This window comes from Nerophis lumbriciformis, linkage group LG11 (genome assembly GCF_033978685.3).
Source record: "Nerophis lumbriciformis linkage group LG11, RoL_Nlum_v2.1, whole genome shotgun sequence".
Classification (NCBI taxonomy): domain Eukaryota; kingdom Metazoa; phylum Chordata; class Actinopteri; order Syngnathiformes; family Syngnathidae; genus Nerophis; species Nerophis lumbriciformis.
This window is the reverse complement of record NC_084558.2, coordinates 40,551,161-40,572,223: the sequence shown is the minus strand read 5'-3', so window position 1 is coordinate 40,572,223 and position 21,063 is coordinate 40,551,161. Positions and strand designations below refer to the sequence as shown.

Below are 21,063 nucleotides of genomic sequence, written 5' to 3'. Positions count from 1 at the left end.
ACTCTAACAAATACTGTATTTTCATAGCAGAACCTCCAGGTTCTGTAACAGCTTCTTCCCTCAGGCCATAACACTCTTGAACGCATCATAATAATCCCCTCAATTCCCCCCAAAAACGGATTAACTCGCTGGACTATAAAGACAATATAACATACATCCATAAACGTGGATGCATATGCAAAAGTGCAATATATTTATCTGTACAGTAAATCTATTTATATCTGCACCTTATTTTGTAAATGCAAACACTCTGCACCTTATTGTTCTTTTATCCTGCACTACAGGATAAAAGCTAATGCCACAAAATGTTGTTCTTATCTGTACTGTAAAGTTCAAATTTGAATGACAATAAGTCTAGAAAGCCGCACCAACTAAATGTTAGAAGGAAAAAATATTTTTCCATATATTAGTTGCACCAAACTATAAGCCGCAGATACATATGTTTTGAAATGAGGTATTCACACAAAAAATGATTTGTAAACATTTGTTTACATACATTAATTGTTTCCTAACAGTGCCTGTAACACGGCAGTAAAACGGCTGATAAAACAAAACAGAAGTCATCGTCAGGGACCCAAAGCTGCAAAGGCTAGCTCGCCAATAAGCCAAACAGAATAATTTACGAAACTGGAACAATACAAACAGAATGCCATTGTAAGTTAATGATACCAACACAGACACTCGTAAACGTGTTAGCATTTTAGCTAATGCTAACAATGCTAGCTTGATTACATAACGATAGCACATACAAATGAAAACACTTCTAATGACGTCACACACAGGATAAGTATGAATTGTTTTAGTTATAATGTAAAACTTACAAACATTGCTTGAAGTGATTGATTGATTGAAACTTTTATTAGTAGATTGCACAGTGAAGTACATATTTCGTACAATTGACCACTAAATGGTAACACCCGAATAAGTTTTTCAACTTGTTTAAGTCGGGGTCCACTTAAATTGATTCATTACTGATGAATGAAGAATCCATAAGAGAAACGCTATGGATGAATAAAAGACGGAACTGCACTTGTACTTCCGGTTTAGAGAACTAAATAGAAGGAAATACTGTAGACGTTCACCCAGCAGCATCTGCAGTCAGCAAACTTGTCCAAAAGATGGCGCCATAGCACAGATAATAATGCACCTTTTCAGTGTCTGTTTAAAACTATTTGTTGAATACAAAACATCATAGCCGTTAGCGGAAAAAAATCCATAAATTAATCGCACTGTTTTATAAGACGCAGGGTTCAAAGCAGAGGAAAAAAGTAGAGGCTTATAGTCCGGAAATTACAGTACAATGCAGCCGGGATGTCGTGTCTCGCAATAGTACTGAGGAGAAGTGAGAGGTTGAAAACCCTCTTCCACCGTTGTCCGTGCCCTTTTTGGAACCACTTGCCAAACCCGCAGCCATGTCCAAATGCTCTAAACACAGAAACAATCCAAAAACACACAAACTATGAAAAAAAAAGTGGTACCTCAACTTAAGAGCTGTCTCTCGGCCAATTAATATGCTCTAAGTTAGAAGCATCCCGCCATAACAAATATCACAGGGAACCCTGTAAGATCACATGAAAACATCCGGTCTTACCTGCTCGCATTAGCTTATAGCTAGAGATCATCATAACTTGTTTTCCAACAATGGGAAGTAAGAACGTTATTGGGAAGGACAGTGCTGAGAAGAAAATATGATCCATCAAAAACATTAACCAGCGTGGCGCCAACTTGGCGAAGCAATTCGAGCAAAGCACTGCTAGTCTGCACCATACTGAAGCAGAATGAGTAGATAACGCCAACCAAGAATGTTGTAATAGCATTTAAACAGCAGCCATTTATTCATGAAAAAATGGAGAAGCTGCTGATGGTGTGTTTGACGGCGAAACAGCTCCCAGGAAAAACTGTAGAAGTCCAGTCTCCAAGGTAAATTATTACCACGTTATGTCATAAAACTACTGTAGTTTTTGGTACATTCTATTGTATTGTTTTTCATACAATATTTCTTACCTAAACGTTTTCTTTTTAAAATACATTAAAATTATGATGTTTGGGGGAGAAGTCCAAGCTCCAGTTAAATACATTTTCATTAATTTCAGTCGCAGATGTTAATTTGATGTTTTTTTCTGAGATAAGAGCTCCGTCACAGAACCAATTAAGCTCATAAGTTGAGGTACTACTCATGCAAATTAAAAATGTCACAATCGCATAAATGCTACAGGATCAACAACTAATGCAAAAATAATTTATTGTTTGGCTACACAGTTTAAGTCGTTGCACTCGTTTGCCTTGCATTATTAAAGCTGTGCACCAAATCGGTTTTGCATTGTCTGCCCTTACCGGGCGGACAATGAACCGGACCGTGACCTTAAGACCGATCTACGCGCTGAACCTGGATGACTTCGTACCGTTACACCCCCAAACAGAAACTATCCTGGGGTTTCCTTTCAAAGCCAACGTGAAGAATTTAGAAGTAAACGCCCGTCTCAAAAGAAGAAGGCACACCAAATTATGCTCTGTAATTACCGTCCCGACCCAGCGAGCGCAGCATCTGTGGCACAAACGGAGCATTTGTTGTCGCCGCGAGAATAAGTCGGAATCCAGTTCATTTCAGTGATTTTTTTTTTCTGTTGTTTTTACCACACTGTCTCCAAAGTCAACCAACATCTGGCTGCAACGCAAACAGACAGATGAAGGATTATTGCCGGGCTTAAGCTCTATCCTTTTTGGGCCTGTTTGCACATCAGAGAAAGTCTTTATTTATCACTCACTCCTTCACACTTAACAACGCATTTCGCTTGTTACTTCAAAATCTACTTTTATTCCAGACAATACAAGCCTGACTTTTTGTCAGTGCTGTTTGTACAGTGGCGTTGCGTAAGCGACTTAACTGCCAGCACAAAAGTAATTAGCACCGTGACAATAATAGAGAACATCTGGCCTTTTGACAGAATAAACCACATCGACTATTTTGGGCCTGCCCGATTCCTGAGAAAACAATCCCGTGTTTTAACTTCTTAATGCCCCACTTTTTCCTTTTTCGAGCTGGTTTGGTAACACGGCTTCAAGTGCAATAATGTTTTTTCAAAACTTTTAGCACGCTGCACAGCCGCCTGGCCGGCGAGCACGGCCAGCTGAAAGAGGAGCTGGAGGCGGTGAGGCTGGACAACGTGCAGCTGGTGCGGGAGCACAACCACGCCAAGCAGGCCTGCGAGGAGCTGAGGAGGCTCCATGACGACGATCAAAGAGAGGTGGCCGACATGAGGATGCTGCACCAACAGGTACGCGCCCAGCTAGCTGCCACTCACAGCAACCAACAGAGGGAGCAATAATTCAAGCGCAACTAGTTTGGTTAATGGAGTCTGGATCCCAAGTGAATGCTTCATTGTTTGCTGCTGGTCAGACATATTGGCCTTTTTCATTCCTTCAAATAAGAATCATTCAGTAAAAGTATTTATTTTGTGCATTAGGATGTAGACAGTTTTTTTTTTAGAGCAGGCCTGGGGAAAAAATGTGTCTGGGGGCCGGTATATCTATTTTTAGTAACACTAATACAATACCTCACAATAATGTCTGATTGAATGTTAAAAACGGAATGTAATTTAATTTTTTTTTTACTGTATGAGAATACATGAAAATAAAGTGTGTGATTTACAATATTAACTATGAACGATAAAACACTGAATATTGACAACATATGAACGTCACACCCCCTTTCGATCGACATATTTTACAATCAAGCAAAACGCAACAAAAATGCAACAAACACAGCGAAATAAGAACGCGAAGGGTAAAAAAATAAACCCACCTACAATCTGATATATCTGATTATAGCACTAAGCTTTAGACTTTTGTTGTAAAAATCTCCTTCCGCGTCTGTCCCTGACACCCGCATTTCAGGCTGGCCGCTCTGGAAACACTCTGTGGAAACGCTCCCCACTCACACTGCTTGGTGCCTGGCCTGAGCTGCTGTGACTTAGATTACCATAGTAACTAGTATATCATGCAAAAGCGCAGAATCCAATCATTGAAATACATTGCATAGTTCAAGACTTACCGTTATTTGAAAACATCACGGCACATCATAATGGCAGCGACAGTTTCGATCTTAAAGATCTAAAAAAAAAAAAGATTTGGGAATGTTTGACGGGCCAGATTGAAAAGCTTAAGGCCCCCCGGGCCTTAATTTGCCCAGGTCTTGGATAGAGCCACAGGCTATCCTTTTACCCAACGTAGGGTAATAATTGCTAGGGAAATGGTTTAATAGCGAAAGTGAATTTGTGTATATTGAGGTATACAATATTGCTTATTGTGTTTATAATATTAATATATATATATATTTGTTCTTCTTTGAAAAAGTAATTTGCATTATTTTTTGGAAATGTAATATTTTTTTTATATATTGTATGTATAATTTCTCATTCATATTATTTTGTGTTTATTTATGTATAACTAATATTCTTTTTGTATTTATTTTGTATTAGATGTTTTACTAAGAATATAAAATGAAACATTTCATCAAAGGTCATTGAAAGCTTTTATGAGGATTTATATTGATTTTCTCATAATGTGACTTTGTCATTGAATTAGACTTAGACAAACTTTAATGATCCACAAGGGAAATTATTTAACACAATTATTATTATGAATTATGACTCCTCTCATATTTCTACTTATTGTTATGAAATGAAAACACAATATAACAACTTTAATCTTAAATAATATGACTGTTTCTCTGAATATTTCATCTTTAGTCATATAAAATAGCAACTTCTTATTATATTCCAACTTATTTGTCATAGATTTGACTTTTTTCTCTAAACTTTTTCAATGAAATTGAAACATTATTATGTTCCAACATATTTCTCATAGATATGACTTTTTTCTCTTAACATTTCTATTGTATTTACATAAGAACATTTTCTTATATTATTAGCTATTAATGTTCATAGATTTGACTTTTTTCTCTTAACATTTCTATTATATTTACGTAATAATAAGAACATTTTCTTATTATTAGCTATTAATGTTCACATATTTAAGACTTTTTTTTTCTCTTAAGATTTCTATTATATTTACATAAAAATAAGAACATATTCTTATATTATTAGCAATTAACGCTCATAGATATATGACTTTTTTCTGTTCACATTTCCACCTTATTTTTTACAAGACTTTTTTCCTCGTCATATGTTATTTTTTAAATATATTTTACTTTCTTTGAATATTGTAACATTGAGGGACAAGCAGTAGAAAATGGGTGGATGGATATATTAATGACTTGTTTCTCTAAACATTAACACATTATTCTTATAAAATTAGAATTTTTTCTTGTAATATTACAACTGTATTTTTATACAATTTTTACTTTTTCTCTATGAATCTCTATTCTCAAAATATTTTTTTTTCTCATAATGTCCTTATAGTCACAGAATTATGTTTTTTCCTCTGAATATTTCCATTCTAAACTCCTAAAAGTACAACTTTTTTCTTGTAAAATTTAAAAATGTCTTGTATAATTTTGAATTGGTTGACTCTTCATTTTTAACTTCGGTGACGGTGTAGCCTTAATATTCATGTAATAAATCAAATGGGTCTCCATCAATAAAAAAAAAGGGTTTTAATGAGGAAAATTAATCTGAGTTTTTTATTTTTATTTAAAGGTGTTGAGAGAGGGTTCCTCCGATGCGCTCAACAAGTTGTATGACTCGGCCGTGGACAAACTGGAGTCGGTAAGGAGCGACTACGACGGTCTGAGGAAGCTCTACAATGAGAAGACGGCGAGTCACAACGCTGACCTGAGCCGCCTGGACCACGTCGAGGAGGAGAACCACCGTCTCCAGAAACAGCTGGACATGCTGCTGAAGCAGAGAGACGCTGCCATCCTCTACCAGCAACAGTACTCATCATCCATACGAAGGTGAGGCTGAAAGCATCGCCCGCACAAAAAGGCAAGTGTTTGTGAAACTTCACGCTCTTGTTCAGGTTCGACAACACCCAGCAGGAGCTCTCCAAGGCCGCCGCCCAGAACATGGAGCTGCAGTGGGACATGGAGCGTCTGCAGTCGGAGGCCACGCGGTTCAAAACCCAGCAGCTCAAAGCGACCAAGGAGTGCGAGAAGTACAAGGAGGAGCGGGACTCGGTCATCAGCGAGTATCGGCTCATCATGAGCGAGCGCGACCAGGTGATCAAGGAGGTGGAGAGGTTGCAGACTGGGCTGGAAGTGGCGGAGGCCAAGCTGAAGAACACGTCCTCAGAGAGGCGGGTGGCCAACGAGGAGCTGGAGGCTCTCAGACAGGTAACAGCTGGAAGGCTGTCTGCTGGAAGTGAAATAAGAAAAGCACTCTCATGCTGAGTAGAGCTGCTCAAATTTTAATGCAGAGTTTATTTTCCCTCTAGTGAGCATTGCATGAGGGCATTTTTCCTAAATTTCCGAGTGAATAATGGAGGAAGACGAATAACAACATTTGGGCATACACAGGGAGTGCTTATCCAGATTGTTTGGCCTTGGCAGAAGTCTTAGTGTAGTTAAGTGTAAGTGTAGCAGTAATACTCTGTATTTCAAACTTAATAGTCGTAGAGTCATGCATGTCTGGAAAAACTTCTTTTTTTTTTTTGTTCACGTGTACTTTAGTTCAGTTTCATGATTAATTTTAGGACGTCTAGTGGAATGGGCGTTTTTGCCCTTGTATTTCTAGTTGCTTTGGTTTCCTACATAGTGACATTCTAGTTTTATAGAGCACATATAATATGTTTGGAGTAATCATTATTTTAATAAACAACATTTAATGGTGCATGTATAGTACAGTACCATAGACCATTGAAGGATACATTGTGGCTGTCTACAACATTACAGCTCTCCTTTTTTAATTGTCTGCCATACTTCATGCCATGCTAGTTATTAAAATTGTTTTGATATTTTCATACGGTACACATACAGTGCCATACACTATTGGAGGATGCCAGTCCCTATGATCCATGCATTTGTAGGATCAGTAATTTTGCGCTCTATTCACCGCCATTTGTTGCTTTTATATATATACACTGAGACAACTTTTATGTTACGTTTACTTGTAGAGTATCATAAAAAAGTATCTACTGCCTTGTGTGACACATTTTGGTGGTCTAAAACCATATATTTGTGGTTTCTGTTAAATTTAGCGTTCCGGGTAGTGTCCTTTTTGGTACATAGATACTATTTGTTTGGAGTAAAACAAAGAATAATTAAACAACTTTAATATCACATAGTGTATACATGTACAATATTATAAGCAATTGTAGGATACCTGGTGCAGTGCAGTGTGGCTGTTTATAACCATGCATTCCCTGTTTCTTTGTATGTTGTGCCCTACTAAGTGACATTCAAGTTATATATGTACATACAGTGCATCCTGGAAAGTATTCACAGCGCTTCCTTTTTTTTCACATTTTGTTAAGTTGGAGCCTATTCTACAGACATTACCACATAATGATGATGTGAATAAGTTCATATATAAAAGCTTTGGGCAGTTTCGAACATTCCTCCTTGCCCATTGTTCTTTGCATCACCACTCATGTTCCATCAGATTGGATGGAAGTGTTGGTTTTCATCCAGGATGTCTCTGTGCATTGCTGCATTTATAACAGTATAGTCAGGGAGGTGACCAAGAACCAGATGGTCACTCTGTCAGAGCTACAGCATTCCTCTGTATGTATTGTTCTTGTATTCAAAAAGATTTGAAGCTGTAATTGCTGCCAAAGGTGCATCAACAAAGGATTGAGCAAAGGGTCTAATAGTTATGTGTATGTGATTTTTTATATTTAATACATTTACTAAAATTACCCCAAAAAACTTTTCACATTGTCATTATGAGGTATTGTGTGTGGACTTTTGTGGACAAAAAAAAAAAATATTTTTTCCATTTTGGGATAAGGTTGTAACTTAACAAAATGTGGAAAAACTGAAGCGCCGTGAAAGCTTCCGGATGTATGTTTGTATGTTTGGACTAATGAGTAATGGTCCTTTTATGGTCCTGTGGAACATCGATTTACAAACGTAATTTGTTTTTCGTTAATCGAAAAGTTTGTATAGTGAAGCAAATTTCTCCATAAGAAACAATGTAAATATGTATAATGGGTTCCAGCCTCGACAAAAGTCCCTATTTTAGTTATGTCTTTAACAATTTAGAAACAATATAAAATGCTATACAGCACAGTTTATAGGATAGGATAGGACTTTATTGTCATTACACAAGTACAACGAAACTGTTTTCAGCACAAACCCGTTCAAGATTAGACAAACAAACAGTGTACAGGTTACAGAACAGGAACGCTGATGGGTCGCCAAAGGCGCCCCGTAAAAGATAAGAAAAAGGTAAAACGCTGGGGAAGAAGATGAGTAAAAAAATACAATCTAGACTGGGCTCCTAAGGGGGCCTAGTCTGGAGTGGGGAAAAACCTCCATGCAATGCACACATAAACACGTTGCATTTAATCACGACAACTCGCGACAGAGGGGCAGGGAGTTGGGGCCCTGGAGGGCGACTGCTGCTATAAAGCGCTGCCAGCCGTCCATCACCCCGAGGGGAAACAAGCGGTGGTGAAGGCGTGGGGTGGGGGAGGGGTGTGTGTGTGTGTGCCCATTGTCTTGGGTGTGATGATGTAATGTTCATACACTGGGGCCGTTCTGCATGCAAGCAAAAGTTCGACTCCAGGTGTCGTTGAGGAGGGAGGGAGGTCAAAAGCGTCCATCATTGAGGTGTCCTCGGGGGTGTTTTCAGAACAGCCTGTTCCTGTTGTTCACAGCGTCAAGACCATTCGAGGGAGTCAAATCGTCAAATGTTTGTTTTCCGCGAGCAGACAATACAATGACTTGTCAAACAAACATAACTAGAAGGTGATCAATCAACTGTCTCCTAATTAACAAGCTAAAACAACAACGGCAAGCTGAACTGTGCTGTATGCGCTGCTCTGACAACATGCGCACACACCCTTTGGTTTCCTGACAAACGATCAGAAATCACAAAGATCATTACTTTTAACAACCATATTACTACAATTAGAGATGTCCGATAATGGCTTTTTTGCCGATACCCGACATGCAGATATTGTCCAATTCTTAATTACCGATTCCGATATTAACCGATATCAATATATACTTTGGTGGAATTAACACATTATTTTGCCTAATTTTTTTTGCATTTTGTGATGCTCCGCTGGATGCATTAAACAATATAACAAGGTTTCCCAAAATAAATCAACTCAAGTTATGGAAAAAAATGCCAACATGGCACTGCCATATTTCTTATTGAAGTCACAAAGTGCATTATTTTTTTTAACATGCCTCAAAACAGCAGCTTGGAATTTGGGACATGCTCTCCCTGAGAGAGGATTAGGAGGTTGAGGTGGGCGGGGTTGGGGAGGGGCGAGGTTGGGGGGGGGGGGGGGGTAGCGAGGGGTGGATATTGTAGCGTCTCGGAAGAGTTAGTGCTGCAAGGGGTTCTGGGTATTTGTTCTGTTGTGTTTATGTTGTGTTACGGTGCGGATGTTCTCCCGAAATGTGTTTGTCATTCTTGTTTGGTGTGGGTTCACAGTTTGGCGCATATTTGTAACAGTGTTAAAGTTGTTTATACGGCCACCCTCAGTGTGACCTGTATGGCTGTTGACCAAGTATGCTTTGCATTCACTTGTGTGTGTGAAAAGCTGTAGATATTATGTGATTGGGCCGGCACGCAAAGGCAGTGCCTTAAAGGCACGCCCCCAATACTGTTGTCTGGGTGGAAATCGGGAGAAATTCGGGACAATGGTTGCCCCGGGAGATTTTCGGGAGGGATACTGAAATTCGGGAGGCTCCCGGGAAAATCTGGAGTGTTGGCAAGTATGACTGGGAGACGCAACTGCTCTTTACTTCTCCCTACGTCCGTGTACCACTCCGTACAGCGGCGTTTTAAAAAGTCATAAATTTTACTTTTTGAAACCGATACCGATAATTTCCGATATTACATTTTAAAGCATGTATCGGCCGATAATGTCGGCAGTCCGATATTATCGGACATCTCTAACTACAATAATAAATATTTTTGAAACGTAAATCCACTTATTGCATGTATCTTTACTTTAATGTATCGGCAAAAGAGCAGCTCACGTGAGGAGAGAAACGAGCAGACATAAGGGGAGAAGGGAGAGGGCAGGTGTGTGTGTGCATGTCCTCTTGGAAGAGGCGCCGCTGAACAAAAGGTAGTCCTCTCCTCCGCTGTAAAAAAAAGTCCGCTTTGGCATCTTTTTCGAGAAAAGTCTGTTCTCATCACAATTAAAAACTTGCTGTGGTATGAAGCCGGTTTCCTCAGTCTCTTCAATACGAGCAAGCACAAAATGGTTGCCAGCAGGACTCTGAATGAATGAATCGTTCATACACACAGAGACATGGTTCGCACACAGAGGCATATTTGGCGCGTTCTAAAAGATTGTAAACCGAACAGTTTGCAAACAGAGGGGTTTGTAAATCGTGGTTCCAGTGTACTTATGCAGTAACACAAACAATTATAGGCTGTCCCATGGGGTACGTTGTGGTTGTCAACAACCATGCTTTTGTAGTTTTTAATTTTGTGCTACATAGTCTCTGTATGTCTGGAGTAATTTTTATTGAACAACTTTTATGCTACCTGCAATTGTAGTATGCCTGATAGGACACATTGTGACTGTCTACAATCTTGCATTTCTAGTTTCCCCATGTTTTATGGCAGACTTCATGCCAAAGTACAATCAGTTTTCCATCTATTTAAAAAAAATAAATTAAAAAAAGTTGTATTTGTCAAAATTGTTCCACATCAGTATTTGTGAGAGTCGAGAAAAAAAAGTCCCCCTTTTTGTGCCATTACAGGAGCTGGCCTCATCCCTGATGGACCGAGACCGGGCCATCTGCGAGACGAACGAGCTGCTGGAGAAGTACTGCCACGAGGTGAAGGACAAGGCCGAGGCCCAGAAGGAGCTGAGCCAGGCCTGCAAGGACATGGAGACGGTGCGCGAGGAGCGTGACGTGGCCCGCAAAGAGAGGACGGAGGCCATCGTCCAGCGTGACCAGCTGCTGCGGGAGTATTACCAGTCCAGACAGGTAGCCCAGACAGGCGGGAGATTTGTTATTATTTACAAATGGAGGGATTTATTTATTACTCGGACAATAATCCTTTCAGCCTATCTCATATATTAGTCGAAAATGTTTTTTTTTTTTGCTGTTGGCACGCTTCCACACATTATTACATTCACAGTCATGCATTAGAAACCGACCAGCAACTAATCCCGAAAAGACAAATCCAAACTCTATAGGAATCTGTTTAGCCAAGAGCTTAATTAATACTCCCTGTTTTTCTATTTAGAGGGAAAGCACTGAGAGAGATCTTTTTAATTACTTTACAGCTGACCCACTTGCAACTGCAGCACATGATCCATTTCATGCTAAGGATTTGGACAATGGACACTCATACTTGCAATATATATAGTAGAGAACACACATACCCTTTATTAAATATAAAATATTGAAATTCAATGATTTGGTGCATTTGCAAACAGCTAAAACGATGCACAAAGCAAACTATATCCTGCTACAAACCGAAAAAAAAGGAGAAATATAACCTTAGAGGGAACTCTAACTTACAACACTTAAGACCTTCAGCATATCCATGCATGGAATTAAATTATGGAATGGATTAAGCATATAAATCAAACAATGTGCTAATATGATGCAAAGAGGCTGTTTCAAGTATTTGTCAAGTACAAGAAAGAATAATAAATGATTGAAAATGAGATATTATTCATCTCAATAAGTGAATCATAACTGACTTAAATATTTATGAAGAGACCTGTTGTATTAAGAATGAATTGATGTACATTGTGTACACATTAAGAACAGGAAGAGGACATATGTGTTAGGAATTGCTATGAAGTGGAAAAGATGTGGGATTAAATAAGCTTTGCTTCTACCTACTCCTTTTCGGACATGTAAAGGAAATTTTTTTTTTTAATATGTGATGTATCATGATTAAATTTTTTTTTTAATCCGATTATTCACACTTTGGAATTTAGGTTAATCATGATTAATCACAGGTTATTAGTTGCTTTTATAATGTAAATTAAGTTAAAAAAAGACCATGCTATTTGGACGCATAAGCAATTTTATTGCCAGAATGTCATACAGGAACCTTTTTAAATGTTTTTACTTGATTGCATGTTATTTATTTGTTCAAAACTTGGTAACAGTTTTAGCTAAAATCCTGTCTGGATATGTGTTTATGTATATGTATATATGTATAAATACACATATATACATATAGTACAGGCCAAAAGTTTGGACACACCTTCTCATTCAATGCGTTTTCTTTATTTTCATGACTATTTACATTGTAGATTGTCACTGAAGTTATTTCACCTTTTTTTTGTTAAGTACATAACTCCACATGTGTTCATTTATAGTTTTGATGCCTTCAGTGACAATCAACAATGTAAATAGTCATGAAAATAAAGAAAACACATTGAATTCAGAAGGTGTGTCCACACTTTTGGCCTGTACTCTATATATATATATATATATATATATATATATATATATATATATATATATATATATATATATATATATATATATATATATATATATATATATATATATATATATATATATATATATATATATATATATATATATATATTTTTTTTTACTTTCTTATAAATTATTTAATTTGTGTTTCCACTTTTTTCTCCTTTCTTTTGGTCCTACTTTCAGAACTGCATAAGCTATATATTTATTGTTAGACATCCTCTATTCTTTTCTCTCCTTTTTAAGAAAATGGTTACTTGTTAAACACAAACCATCAGTAATTGCTGAAACATGGAAAAGATGTAGGATTTAAGCTCTGCTTCTTCCTAATCCTTTTCGGACACGTTAACTTAGCAAATTAAAAAATGTGATCTGACCTTTTTGAGCATGTTTGAAACAAATACAATCACGATCGTGACCAAAGGTTTATGGTTAAAGTAAGCCGTTTCCCTCCTAGAAACAAGACTCGGCCACTCTGGACATGGAGAGAGCCAACAAGGAGATTGAGATGCTCAGGAAGCAGCATGAGGCCATCAGTCAGGAGCTGAAGGAGGCCCTGCAGGAGGCTGAGGTGGCCAAGTGTCGACGGGATTGGGCCTTCCAGGAGAGGGACAAAATAGTGGCGGAGAGGGAAAGCGTACGGTGAGAATGCAAAAGAAAAATGTACAACTAAGTATGAATACACTTATTTACTGTATGTATTGTGATCATTTTGTTTTAGTACATTGTGTGACAACTTGAGGCGAGAGAGAGACAGGGCTGTGAGCGACCTGGCAGACGCGCTGCGGAACCTGGACGACACGAGGAAGCAGAAGAACGATGCTGCGCGGGAGCTAAAGGAGCTGAAGTGAGTCATTTGTACTTATTTGGAATCGTGTCTCTGTACCGTACTCATGAAGACCCACTCAAGTTGAACTTGTAAAGCAGGACTCGCCAAATCAGGCCCTAGATCTGTACAAAACTTGGCAGTGACTAATATCCTTAAAGACAACAGAGCGCTCCTGTCACAGAGGATATTCAATTAGTTTTACAGTTGCTCTTGTTTCAAATACGGGATCTTTGACTAGTGTTTTAAAATATATATATATATATTTTTTTACATAAAATGGTTTGAATGTATTATATATTTGTTGTATTATTAGATCATATTTAAGTTAAAGAAATATGTGATTGCATGGAGAACATGTATTGTTTGTCAAAATGAAAATAATGAATGCACATAGTAAGAAAAGATAAAGTACTTTAGTGACACATTTACTGTCTTTCGAGGGCCAAATATAATGATGTGGCGAGCCACATCTGACCCCTGCAGGGGCTTTGAGTTTAGCATTTGTGGTCTAAGGCATTTTTGTGTAATCCTGCTCACTTGAAGAAATAATGCACTGTTTTTTTTTTTCACTTTGTTAAAATGTAATAATCACTTATTCTTCTGTTGTTTGGATGCTTTGCAGTAGTTTTGGATGATACCACTAATTTGGGTATCAATCCGATACCAAGTCGTTACAGGATCATACATTGGTCATATTCAAAGTCCTCAAGTGTCCAGGGACATATTTCCTGAGTTTATAAACATAATGTACATTTAAAAAAAACGAAAGAAGATTTTGTGATGCTAAAAAATATCGATGTAATCGTAGTAGTATCGACTAGCTACGCTCCTGTACTCTGTATCATTATAGTGGATGTTGGGTTTAGTTAGTTTAGCATTTGTGGTCTAAGGCATTTTTGTGTAATCCTGCTCACTTGAAGAAATAATGCACTGGTTTTTTTCTGTCGTTTGCAGGGAAAAAATGGAGGACCAGTTGGAAAAGGAGGCACGGTTTCGTCAGCTGATGGCTCACAGCTCGCACGATTCCGCCATCGACATGGACTCAGTTGAATGGGAGACGGAGGTTGTAGAGTTTGAGAAGCGCAGAGTGAGTCAGTTGTTGAATGAGCCAAGTTATTTTTTGCTTTTATGTTCAATTATCCTTGTTTGCCGGTATTTCAGGACATGGATTTGAAAGCTCTCGGCTTCGATATCGCAGAGGGGTTAAATGATCCTTATTTACCAGGAGACTGTGGCGTATTTGTCAGCAAGGTGGACAAAGGAAGTCAAGCAGAGGGCCGATTGAGGTAAACTTATTTACTTCCGTCCAGCGTTGAATTAGAGTCAGACGTGTACATTGGTGTGTTCAGGGTGAACGACTGGCTGCTGAAGATCAACAACGTGGACCTGACTAACAAGGACAGGAAGCAGGCCATCAAAGCGGTGCTGAGCGGAGAGGGAGTGATCAATATGGTCGTCCGCAGGAGGAAGTCCCTGGGAGGACGCGTGGTCACGCCGGTCCAGATAAACCTGGCCGGGCACAAAGGTAGAAATTGTCCCGATACAAGTTCATTTCATAATTTTGTAGTGTGGAATGTCACAAAAGACTTGATCAAATGAACTTACTCAGAGAACAATGGTAGCTGTAAACAACACTAATCTATTAGGTCTGTAACGGTATTGTAGATACTAGTGTTGTCCCGATACCAATATTTTGATACCGGTACCAAAATGTATTTCGGTACTTTTCGATACTTTTCTAAAAAAAATATATATATATTTTTTTTTTTACATTTTGGCAGAGACATTTATGCAAGGCTTGAAAAGGGGTTGGATGAAGCAATTGCTTATAATATCCCAACCCCTCTCACTCACTCCACATTTAACATAAACAATATAATACAAGAACAATACTATACAAACAAAAACAAGAAAAATAAAGGGGACCACAAAAAAATGCATTATTGGCTTTATTTTACAAAAAATCTTACGGTACATTAAACATATGTTTCTTATTGCAAGTTTGTCCTTAAATAAAATAGTGAGCATACAAGACAACTTGTCTTTTAGTAGTAAGTAAGCAAACAAAGGCTCCCAATTGTCTGCTGACGTGTGCAGTAACATATTGTCATTTTCCATTCTATTATTTTGTCAAAATTATTAAGGACAAGTGGTATAAAATGAATTAGTAATCTACTTGTTCATTTACTGTTAATATCTGCTTACTTTCTATTTTAACATGTTCTATCTACACTTTGTTAAAATGTAATAATCACATATTCTTCTGTTGTTTGGATGCTTTGCAGTAGTTTTGGATGATACCACTAATTTGGGTATCAATCCGATACCAAGTCGTTACAGGATCATACATTGGTCATATTCAAAGTCCTCAAGTGTCCAGGGACATATTTCCTGAGTTTATAAACATAATGTACATTTAAAAAAAACGAAAAAAGATTTTGTGATGCTAAAAAATATCGATGTAATCGTAGTAGTATCGACAAGCTACGCTCCTGTACTCTGTATCATTATAGTGGATGTTAGGTGTATCCTCTGCGCAGCGCGAGACTGCAATGTGGCGGCGTGAAGCACTGTAAAGTGGAGAGAAAGAGGAAACAGAAAGTGACGTATGTTCCACTTTGTAGTAGATAAGAGGAAATGTTTTTTTCAAAATATGTCCATAACTTTTTGAGTTATGTTACGAACAGAAAAACAAACCCTGGCGAAAACATAACCTGTGTGGCGGAGGTAATGAAGCGCGCCACATTCGTATTGAGCATTCCAAGTCAAAACAGACTTGGTCAGGGCACACCAAAGCTACTTGATAAGCTACCATCACCCGGAAAAGATGAAGCCAGCAACGCTAAACGTCAATTTGTGAGGTGGTTACATTATTACAAATTTAAATTTAAATGAACTTTTTTAAAAATAAAAAAATAAAAAAAGCATTTTGCCAACTGATATACTTCTCAGAAAGTAAAAGTAGGGACATTATTGTTTTACATTGGATGTTTATATTGTCACTGTAAAAACACTAAGTTTTTCCTACTTTTTTGCTTGAAACAGTAGAAGTTCCTGCACAATTATTTGCACTGAAGAATACATGTTTGTAGTAATTAATAATATTACAACATTTTAGTGTTATATTTGTGTTAAATTACAGTAAGTGTGTTTACCTAAACATTATTTCCACTTCATTTTACACACTATGGCGTTTTTATTCCATTCCACAATAATATCGTACCGTGAAATTTTCATATCGTTACATCCCTATAATCTATTGATTATTAACAGTCTGAATTAGGAATGGGCACCAAAACCCGATTCTGGAAGTAAGCAGTAGTAACCTGACCGAAAAAATAAACTAGCAGTGTCTCATTTCGGTGCTAAAAGAATACAACAAGTGGAGGTTACAGTGAGCGAAGTTGAATTCACAAACTCCCGGAATAAAGAGCCTCAAACTTACAACAGTTGCTTTTTGCATGTTCTCTATGTTCTTATTGCTGCAACAATTATGACAAATTGTAATGGATTTTGTTTTTTATATTTTAATGTGTTTCTTGATTAAAATTTCAGTAGTTAAAATACTAGTCTGTTCAATTTGAATATTGCAAAATGGGATTTAAAATACATTGGCCCTAATGTGTGAATGTGAGTGTGAATGTTGTCTGTCTATCTGTGTTGGCCCTGTGATGAGGTGGTGATTTGTCCAGGATGTACCCCGCCTTCCGCCCGATTGGAGCTGGGATAGGCGACCCAAAAAGGGGCAAGCAGTAGGAAATGGATGGATGGATTTTTTTATTTTTTTAATAAAATTATGCATGTTTTTCATTTTTAAATACCAGTTTAGGCACCATTTTTAAAGTAAAGATTTGGTACTGGTAATAGTTTAAATGTAAAGGATACCATCCATAGTCTGGATTGGATTTATTGAAACCTACTCAGTGGCCTAATGGTTAGAGTGTCCGCCCTGAGATCGGTAGGTTGTGAGTTCAAAGCCCGGCCGAGTCATACCAAAGACTATAAAAATGGGACCCATTATCTCCCTGCTTGGCACTCGGCATTAAGGGTTGGAATTGGGGGTTAAATCACCAAAAATTATTCCCGGGCGCGGCTACCGCTGCTGCCCACTGCTCCCCTCACCTCCCAGGGGGTGATCAAGGGTGATGGGTCAAATGCAGAGAATAATTTCGCCACACCTAGTGTGTGTGACAATCATTGGTACTTTAACTTTTTTAACTTATGCTGTCTTTAAGTTAAAATTGCAACAGTTAATTTGCATAACGCGGACACGTTTGTTACTGGATACTTTCTATTAGACTTAGAGACTTAGACTTCCTTTTATTGTCATTCAAATTTGGACTTTGCAGTACAGATAAGAACGACATTTTGTTGCATTAGCTCATGGTAGTGCAGGATAAAAGAGTAATAAGGTGCATATATAAATAAATAGATTACTGTACAGATAAATGTATTGCACTTTTGCATATGCATCCACGTTTATGGATGTATGTTATATTGTCTTGATATTCCAGCCAGGAAGGCTTCTGCCTTGGAGACTTTGTATGTGTAAGTAATATGCAACTATACCGGTAATTTTTGGAGACTGTTTTAGACTGCAATATTGTTTAATCAAGAACACGTATTCTCTGTGTCTAGCTTGTGTGCTTGTTTAGCTGTTGTGGAGCTACTGTTATTAGTATTCTATAGCCGAGCGTATTTTTAATAATGACTTGACTAAAATAGAAGAAAAGACCAAACTCGTGTGCCTATTCGAAGATATTTAGAATTTAAACTGGCTGTTGAGTTTTGCACAAGTAAACACACTGCAGAACTCCTTTTATATGAGATTTTAGATGCAAGCCGTCATATTTCGATACTTGTTGTTATTTGCTGATATTTGATCAATATCTGATATCAACATCAGATCGGGACACCCCTATAAAAACACTTTTAAAAAGGCTGCGTTCACACACAAAAGGTACCTGGTACAAACGTTCGCTTAGCGTTCATACTGGTATGTTTGTCATTGGACCAAAGAGTGTGCAGTTGCAAACATGCGTGACGAAAGTCTGAATACATTTAAAAATTTGCAAGACAATCGGTTTATGTTCTTTAAATTACAATTAAAGTGACTTTTAATCGCATTCTCCTCTTAGAATGTGGCATCGGCCTGGAGAGCGGAGTGTTTGTCGCCTCGCTGGCGCCCGGCAGTCCAGCAGTCAGAGACAATGCTCTCTCAGTCGGGGACAGGCTGTTAGCTGTGAGTATGCAACCATGTGGGACATTTGTGGGATTTGGAAAGGTCATTTTGCTCCCCCTGCTGGTCAATGTCATGTAAAGGCCTGTCTAAAATCAAAGCAATACACAAACTAGAACAGTAACACACATATTGTTACATTTATATAAAAAAATAGCATTATTATCTTTATAAAGACAGATTTTGTATGGATTTAATTAAATTATGCAGGAAGACATGAACGAGTTGCATATAAGTCCATTCTTGTCATGTTTCTGGCATATTATACACAAGAGAATACTATAGTGCATTTCTTTTTGATCCCTAATATTATTCATTTTAATTTCAGATTAATGGCATCTCGCTGGACAGCAAGTCTCTTCCGGAATGTGAAGGTCTTCTGAGGGCCTGCCGCGAGTCTATCTGCGTCTCCCTCGCCAAGGTGACGACTTCAAAGAAAATTCAAATCCGCACTACCACAGCGAAATGATTTAAGTTCCTTTTTAAGTTCTCTAAAAAGAACAGAGCGCTCCTGTCTTATTAAGGATCTTTGACTTGACACTTTTAAATCCGTTTTTTAAAAAGAGCAGAGCACTCCTCTTACATACTGTAGAACAGGCCTGGGCAATTATTTTGACTCTGGGGCCACATTTAGAGAAAAAAATGTGTCTGGGGGCCGGTATATCTATTTTTAGGAACACTAATACAAAACCTCACAAAAATGTCTGATTGAATGCTAAAAACGTTATGACAGACCGCCTTAAAAAACGTAATGGAATTTTAAATTTTTCTATGAACGATAAAACACCGAATATTGACAAAATATGTATGTCACACCCCCTTTCGATCGACATAATAATAATAATAATAATACCTGGGATTTATATAGCGCTTTTCTAAGTACCCAAAGTCGCTTTACATGTAGAACCCATCATTCTGCCCTGGGGTAGACTGACGGAAGCGTGGCTGCAATTTGCGCCAACGGCCCCTCCGACCACCACCTATCATTCATCATTCAATTCACGGGTGTTAGTGGCACCGGGGGCAAAGGGTGAAGTGTCCCGCCCAAGGACACAACGGCAGCGATTTTTGGATGGTAAGAGGCGGGGAGCGATCCTGCAACCCTCAGGTTTCTGGCACGGTTGCTCTACCCACTACGCCATGCCGCCCCCAAAGGTGGCATATTTGTTGTTATTCTTGACATATTTTACAATCAAGTGAAACGCAACAAAAATGCAACAAACAGTGAAATATGAACGAGAAGGGTACAAAATAAACCCACCTACAATCTGATACATCTGATATTTGCTGAATTTCCCCCAGGGATCAATAAAGTACTTTCTATTCTATTCTATACATCACTAAGCTTTATAACTTTGTTGTGAAAATTTCCTTACGCGTCTTTGGAAACGCTTACCGCCCACACTGTTTGGTGCCTCGTCTGAGCTGCTGTGATGTAGATTACCATAGTAACTAATTAGATGACCATTGTAACTAATTAGATGACCATAGTAACTAATTAGATTACCATAGTAACGGGTATATCATCCATAAGCGCAGATTCCAACCATTGAAATACTTTGCATAGTTGAAGAATTATGGTCATTACATGACTGCACATCATTATGGCAGCTACAGTTTCCATCTTAAAGATCTAAAAAAAGTTATTTGGGAATGTCCGGCGGGCCAGATTGAAAAACTCAACGGGTCGCATGTGGCCCCCGGGCCTTAATTTGCCCAGGACTGCTGTCAAAGATCTATGACTATCACTTTTGAAGTAGTTTTTAAAAACAACAAAGCGTTCCTGTTACATAAAAGATCTATGACTAATGAGTGTTTTTGTAGTAGTTCCTTATAAAAGAACAGAGCAGTCTGGTTAAGGATCTTTAACTAGTATTTCTGCAGTTGTTGCTTAAAACAGCAGAGTGATCCTGTCTATTAAGGATCTTTAACTAGGATTTTTTCAGTTGTTGCTTAAAAACAGCAAAGTGCTCCTATCTTTATCAAGGATCTGTAATTGGCATATTTGACATTGTTTCTAAAAAAACAACAGTGTTCCTGTCACATTAAAGATTGTTTTTGCAGTAGTTTTTAAAAACAGCATGAAAGATGTAACAAAAGATTTATGACTAGTGAGTGTTTTTGCAGTAGTTTCTTATAAATGAACAGAGCAGCCTGGTTAAGGATCTTTAACTAGTATTTTTTGCAGTTGTTGCTTAAAACAGCAGAGTGATCCTGTCTTTATTAAGGATTTTTAACTAGTATTTTTGCAGTTGTTACTTAAAACAGCAGAGTGATCCTGTCTTTATCAAGGATCTTTAACTAGGATCTTTGCAGTTGTTGCTTAAAAACAGCAAAGTGCTCCTATCTTTATCAAGGATCTGTAATTAGCATATTTGACATAGTTTCTAAAAAAACCCCAACAATGTTCCTGTCACATTAAAGATTGTTTTT

At 37.9% G+C, this 21,063-nt stretch overlaps 1 protein-coding gene across 2 annotated transcripts in view; it reads left to right on the top strand.

Moving 5' to 3' along the window:
- The window catches only part of LOC133610391 (disks large homolog 5-like), an 81,804-nt gene that overhangs the window by 32,265 nt on the left and 28,476 nt on the right, over positions 1–21,063 (top strand). For both annotated transcript variants that reach the window (XM_061966594.2, XM_061966595.2), the window contains exons 5-15: positions 3,092–3,275; positions 5,658–5,914; positions 5,980–6,292; positions 10,853–11,083; positions 13,020–13,204; positions 13,284–13,409; positions 14,346–14,478; positions 14,553–14,677; positions 14,741–14,916; positions 18,530–18,633; positions 18,959–19,051. In XM_061966594.2, the coding sequence (XP_061822578.2) occupies positions 3,092–3,275; positions 5,658–5,914; positions 5,980–6,292; positions 10,853–11,083; positions 13,020–13,204; positions 13,284–13,409; positions 14,346–14,478; positions 14,553–14,677; positions 14,741–14,916; positions 18,530–18,633; positions 18,959–19,051 (1,927 nt within the window). The remainder of the gene's footprint in view (positions 1–3,091; positions 3,276–5,657; positions 5,915–5,979; positions 6,293–10,852; positions 11,084–13,019; positions 13,205–13,283; positions 13,410–14,345; positions 14,479–14,552; positions 14,678–14,740; positions 14,917–18,529; positions 18,634–18,958; positions 19,052–21,063) is intronic.